This window comes from Amblyomma americanum, chromosome 6 (genome assembly GCF_052857255.1).
Source record: "Amblyomma americanum isolate KBUSLIRL-KWMA chromosome 6, ASM5285725v1, whole genome shotgun sequence".
Lineage (NCBI taxonomy): Eukaryota > Metazoa > Arthropoda > Arachnida > Ixodida > Ixodidae > Amblyomma > Amblyomma americanum.
In genome coordinates, this window is record NC_135502.1 from 170,671,707 (window position 1) to 170,678,175 (window position 6,469).

General features: G+C 50.7%; 1 protein-coding gene across 1 annotated transcript; it reads left to right on the plus strand.

The window, feature by feature from the left end:
* Positions 1-2,809: 2,809 nt before the first annotated feature.
* Positions 2,810-4,982, plus strand: LOC144095603 (uncharacterized). Its single transcript, XM_077629279.1, has 5 exons — positions 2,810-3,238; positions 3,407-3,482; positions 3,754-3,825; positions 4,432-4,595; positions 4,779-4,982. The coding sequence occupies exons 1-5, from the start codon at positions 3,218-3,220 to the stop codon at positions 4,980-4,982; spliced, it is 537 nt and encodes a 178-aa protein (XP_077485405.1). The 5' UTR covers positions 2,810-3,217.
* The last annotated feature ends 1,487 nt before the right edge of the window (positions 4,983-6,469 follow it).

Here is a 6,469-nt window from a genome sequence, read left to right on the forward strand (position 1 = left end):
GGAGAGGCGTGCTCCGGCGGTGATGCGCGCCTTGTGTTGCGCTGGAAACAGCGTAGATGACGACATCGCTTCATTCACCTGCCTGGACTCACGGTCCCCGTCATTCTCGGACGAGATTTCTTGGCAAAATCAATTATCGTAGTGTGACATCAGCAACGGTGGCTGTATACCGAGAAAGCCCGTTCACGTCACTCAAGCCGTTCGCTACCGTGCGCGCCGCGACTGCTCGAATGTCAAAAGCCCAAGTGGAGAGGAGGATTGCCTCCCTAGAAAACAACGCTTCCCCCCCCCCCCCCCCCGCCAGCCGCTGGAGTCAGTAGCTGCGGCCTGTCCCCAGCCCCGTGACTTTTGCGCAGACAAGGACACGAAATTACACGGTCTCCTCGCAACCGCGGGCGACTAGACGAAGCGTGAGCGCGGCCGCATCTTCTCCTTGTTAAGCGGCTTAGAGGAGATATTTACGGACCGCACTGGCTGCACACAACTGGTGCCGCACCGCATCGAAACAGGGGACGCACAGCCTTGGAAATCCAATCCCAGACCTGTCAGCCCCGCCAAACGGCAGGCGATTGAGGCGGCGCTGCAAGTGCTGCTCGATGCGGGCATTATTCGCCGCTCAACGAGTCCCAGGGGGTTCCCAGTCGTACTCGTCCCCAAAAAGGACGGTAGCTCGCACTTGTGCGTGGACTACAGGCGATTGAATGCAGTCACACAGAAAGATGCGTACCCCTTCCCAAGCATTGACGATATCGTCTCAAACCTTGGCGGAGCGAGGTATTTGTCTACTCTGGGCGCTAGCAAAGGCTATCACCAAGAGATGCGATCAGGCGACGAGTGCAAAACGGCATTCACATGCCGCAGCGGTTTCTACGAATTCGTTAGGATGCCCTTCAGTTTGTCCGGAAGCCCGACCACCTTTCAGTGGCTGACTGACGGCGTGCTCGGCGACGCCAAATGGCATCACGCCGTCGCCTACCTAGACGACATCGTTATCTACTCCCGTACCTTTGTCCTGAGAAAGCTCAGATCAGCAGGCCTCACACTCAATCCCGCCAAGGCGCAGCGGTGCAGAGTGGAAGTCAGCCTACTCGGCTACCGCGTGCGGCGCGGACAGTTGTCCTCGGACCCGCGGAAGCTTCGCTCGATGCTGGAATTTCCAGCGCCGAACGACGTGAAGGCCGTGCGCCGCTTTCTCGGGACTGCTTACGCCGGCAAGCCCCCCGACAAAGTTCTTAAGGAATGAAGCCCGTGGGAATGGACAGACGAGTTTTCGACAGCTGATTCAGGCCATCGCCGACACCGCGTCACTGAAACTGCCAGACCTAATCAGGCCATTGGTGATCCAGACAGATGCCAGCGATTTCGGAGTGGGCGCAGTGTTACTCCAGGTGGAGGACGAACAACTCCGACCCGTGGCATTTGCCAGCCGTGCTCGGACGCCGGCCGATCGCAACTACTCAGTGACGGAGAAAGAATGCTGGGCAATCATCTGCGCGCTACGAAAATTAGAGATGTACAGGGGTAGTCAAAAAATCCCAGGCCGCTCCGAACGGCCGCGGAGCGGCTCCTCTCCGCTATTGGGGCGCTGTTATCGCACGCTTGTCTCGCCGCGCTTGTGTTTCCAGGGGCGCGATTACGGATCAGTCTCAAAAAACTGTCTCAATATTGAGACAGTGACGTCAAAATGACGACACCGAGAAATGCCGACCGCCGAATCGGCCAATGCGGAGCAAGGAGGCGGTGGGCTCCGCCCCGAAACCACTAATCGCACGACAAGGGACCGTAGACTAATGTTTTGCAGTAAAAACGCAGTGAATAAAAACGAGTAATGTTTTATTTTGCTAAGTAACTGTATTTCAAACCCAACAGCACCAAGCAAAAGAAGCAGTGTTTTCATTTTTGCAATTAAGTTTGCTGTTCAGTCACTTTTTTTGCCGCGAAGGTGTGCTGTCAGCGGTATAGCGTGAACATGTTAGTCTGAAAATGAACAAAAACGCAATGAAGAAAACAAGCAATGTTTTATTTTGGTAGTAAACTGTGTTGCAATTTCAACAACACGAGGGAAAATTAGAAGCATTCTCAGTTTTGCAATGAAATTTGCTGCAGGTTAACTGCTTTTGCCATGAGGGCGCGCTGGCAGTGGTATCGCGTGAACATGGCGGCGTGCAAGAAAACAGCTGATTCCACGGCTAGTTCCCGATTTTTTGCGTGTCGTCTAAAATCAAGGCACTTTGCGGATGTCTGAAGTGTGCAGAAAAATCTGATTGAAGGCAGTGAATGCTACGGGCCTGCGTAGATCAACTTACAAGGAGCGCTGGGCTTGAAAATCGACGAAGACAACATATTGTGGTAAGTGTGTATTTGCTTATTATCGATGACACCAATAGCCCATAGATGCTCTTCGGTTGACGTGTGGGATGTGTAGTTCCGTATTTTGTTTGCTAAATACAAGACGACGGGGAAGTGTGACATATGGGGCGAAATAAAGTTGTATGGCTGCGTGATCGTCAGTTCATCGTGTGTAGGCGTGTAAGTAAGGAACGATCAAGGACGAGAAAAACGATTAGGCGCACTCTACCAACCATCTTGCTCGTCCTTGCTGCTTCGTAACCTTGTATAAGTTGTTCCAATAGAGCGCACGTCTATGCTCTGCTGTGTGAACCCAAGTTATATATAGCGCATGTCCTTGTGAAGCCAAGCTGTACATTCCCCATTATTCCCTATTTCATTCCCTGACCAATACCTAGAAATGCTGGCGGAATTGGCATGACATACCGTTATCATTTGAAACGGCTATCCACCATCATGACGACAGCACGTGTGTCCAAAGAGCAGCTCGTCATGATGGTTGAATTTATGGAACAGCACCCGGCGCTCGCCCACGCTGCCTCACCCCTTTCCGGGGGCTTCACGGCGGCTCGCAGGCGCGAGCTGTGGCAGCAGCTTGCGGCCCTGCTGAACGCCGTGGGCCCCGCTGCCAAAACTGCGCTTCAATGGCGCCACACTTGGCAAGTGTGGTGCACCCGCTGCAAGAAGCAGGAGGCGCAGTTTTTGGCGGCGGGAAGGTGAGCGTGTCAACAACGGTCTGTCGAATGGCCCTTGAATATGTCTCTCCACACCCTGTCGCAGGGGCACTGGAGGCGGCAGGCTGCCGGGGCTGGCAGGCCGGGTGTCCAAGCTGCGGTCGCCGGGCCTCGTTCTAGGCGTCGCAGCTCCAATGTTCTCTTCGTCCAGCCAGGTATGTTGTAAGCCGCGGTGACGTTAGTAATAATGAGAGGGGAATGATAGGGGAGGCTAATGAAGAATAATGAATGTCAACCTCGGGGCCATGTACTGTGAGCAATGCACACACATAATGAACTTCGAGACACTCGTGCATGAACGTGGGGCGCTGTGCCTCTTGCAGAACCAGCCCCGTGTGTCCGTGGGGGAGATGCCAGGGACGAGCGGCCTGCAGCAGGCAGAGGCGCGCTCTCCATCTGGTAAGTGAAAATTTCGTCATTTGATATGTACACCTAACAACTTGTGCACATTGTTGACTTCGTTGTGGTTTTTCTTTTAGTTAGGGAGGGATGCGAATGCTGAGCTAAGAAATGCAACCTCGAGTTATGTACCTTGTACTACATTGCCGTCTCGGTACTGCTATGTTTCTTCTTGTGTCTCAGTACCTAGTAACCGTGTGTTTTGCACCAATGCACGCTCTGCTGAAACTGTCCACTAAGCAGTGCTGTCTTGTGGAATGAATTCACATAGATGGCACCCCCCCGGAAGAAGAGCTGGAGGAGCTGGACGAGGAGGACGAGGGCGCACCTTGTGACACAGCCTGTGAGTTGGTGTCCCAATATCATGCTGCACATTATCCATTTCGCAAGCTACCTAACAATAATACCATTCGCAGGAGCAGACTATCAGTATCACTTTACAATACGCACACAAGTTTGGTTTGGTTTATGGGGCTTTAACGTTCCAAAGCAACTCCAGCTATGACAAACGCCGTAGTGAAGGGCTCCAGGAATTTGGACCGCCTGGGGTTCTTTACTGTGCACTGACATCCCACAGTACACGGGCCTCTAGAATTTCGCCTCCATCGAAATTCGACCGCCGCGTGTTTCGGGCCAGCAGCCGAGCGCCATAACCACTCAGCCACCGTGGCAGCCACCCACAGAAGTGTCTTTCATATGCACCACTGGTACCTTGTGCACGCTTTTTCCCTCTTACAGCGGAAACTGTGGTGTCTGCGATGGTTACACAAATGTGCACATTGAAACAATGCTGTTTTTGTCATACTGCTGATTATGAATGCTTTTATGTACTGCTCCCCGGTATGCATGTCAACAGCCCTCTGAGATATTGCACCAAACAGTCAAGTTATTGTACATCGTGCGCCACTATATGACAAGTGTACATTCAGTCACTTTCTCCTTTTGACAGCTACACAGGAGCGGCGAGATGTGGCGGCGGGGCGTCCAAGGCAGCAGCAGCGGAGCACGCGGGCGGAGGAGGTCCGCCAGCTGCTGACAGAGACGCGGCCGACCAATGACCTCCACGAAGCCCGTGCTGCTGAGGACGCCACGTTTCATGTGCGCCTCCTAGAGGTATGTGCACACAACACTCACCACATTTAGTGAAGGAGAAGCATCTGCATGCAACATGTTGTATCTACATTCACAGTTCGAAACCAATGCGTGACCTGTAGAGACATTTCACTAGTTCATATTTATGTCCAACGAGCCCTACATGTCTGTGAAGTGTACAAATGAAGCTCCTTTCATGTGCAGGAACAGCGGCGAACAACAACAGCAGTGCACAGCCTGACGGCGGCAGTGACACAGTTGACTGCCGCCGTCACAGAAACCGGGGCGCACATGCTGCACACTGCTGAGGCGGCAAGGGCCGATACGATGCGCCTCACCGAGCAAGTGGTACTTGCGGTGGCCCTGATTGTGCGTGTTTTGAACAATCAGGTACAGCCACCGCAGTAACTTGTTCGGTGGGGCTTTTTTTTCCCTTTTTTACCTGTTTTTTTTTGCGTTCTGCAAGGTACACAGCATTTTTTTATTTCCCTGCCGGGTGCAGGTGTTATGTATATATTTATTTTCCTCCTGCAAGGTGCAGAACATTTTTTTATTTCCCTGCCAGGTGCAGGTGTTATGTATATATTTATTTTCCTTCTGCAAGGTGCAGAACATTTTTTTATTTCCCTGCCAGGTGCAGGTGTTATGTATATATTTATTTTCCTTCTGCAAGGTGCAGAACATTTTTTTATTTCCCTGCCAGGTGCAGGTGTTATGTATATATTTATTTTCCTTCTGCAAGGTGCAGAACATTTTTTTATTTCCCTGCCAGGTGCAGGTGTTATGTATATATTTATTTTCCTTCTGCAAGGTGCAGAACATTTTTTTATTTCCCTGCCAGGTGCAGGTGTTATGTATATATTTATTTTCCTTCTGCAAGGTGCAGAACATTTTTTATTTCCCTGCCAGGTGCATGGGACTTGTGTATGAATGTTTTTTTTTCCTTTTGTAATTTTTAACTTGTGTGCAGTGTACAGGGTGTACAGTATTCGTTGTTCACTTTGGTTTCGTGTTTCAATGTGGAAGCATTGCTAGTCCCATTACGAGAAAACTTCACGGCATGTATGAGCACTCGCAGATGGTACAGAAAATCCCAGTCATGTCAGGATAATTTTGCCGTCATCACGTGATCGCATGGCGCACACGGCAAGCCGAGGGCCGCCTTTCCCGACGGTCATATACATGACATTCGCGTTATACACCCCCCACTGACTGAGTTCAATATGGCAAAACTTTTCCCTGCTACATTTGTGTCAAAATTGCAACTAACCATTTCTCGTGCAGTGTTCCAGGTGGTGTCATACGCACGTGCTTTCACATTCCTGCACATAACCAGTCTGAAGTGTGTGTGCAAATTTTTTGTGATGGTACCTTCCAACATCGTGCAAGACACACACAAGGTGTGTGATATGTACTGTTTACTTTGATTTCGTTTTCACCTGTTACCTTTTTACGTTCTGCAAGACACACAACGTATGCTATATCTAGTCAGTGTTTGGTTTTCCATATGTTCATTAATCTTCCTCCTTTGCACATTCACGATTGTGTACTTTAACGACGCGTTGTGGTACACGTGCTTATAGGAACAATGTTGTAGAGGGCTCCAGGTTAATTTACACCACGGGGTTCTTGAACGTGTGTACACATTGCATAGCGCACGCACACTGTCCGTCGCAATGTGACCGCCACGGCTGACAGTTAACCTGCTCCACATCGGTAGCAGAATACTTCAAACAAACAGTGGGGTGCCACGACGTGGCCTACCATGACTTGTTTCAAAATATTGGAAGGTATATATAGGAACTGTACAGCTACCGTAGTCCTCTATAAAGTCAGCATTCAAACTGCAATAAGGAAGGACGTCGGGCAAGGAGACACGATTTCGCCAATACTAT

Excerpts from the sequence above, each read along its gene's own strand:
- LOC144095603 (XM_077629279.1), top strand. The coding sequence starts at position 3,218 with ATGTTCTCTTCGTCCAGCCAG. Across the intron at positions 3,239-3,406 it reads TGTTCTCTTCGTCCAGCCAG|AACCAGCCCCGTGTGTCCGT; the intron begins GTATGTTGTAAG and ends TGCCTCTTGCAG. Across the intron at positions 3,483-3,753 it reads AGAGGCGCGCTCTCCATCTG|ATGGCACCCCCCCGGAAGAA; the intron begins GTAAGTGAAAAT and ends GAATTCACATAG.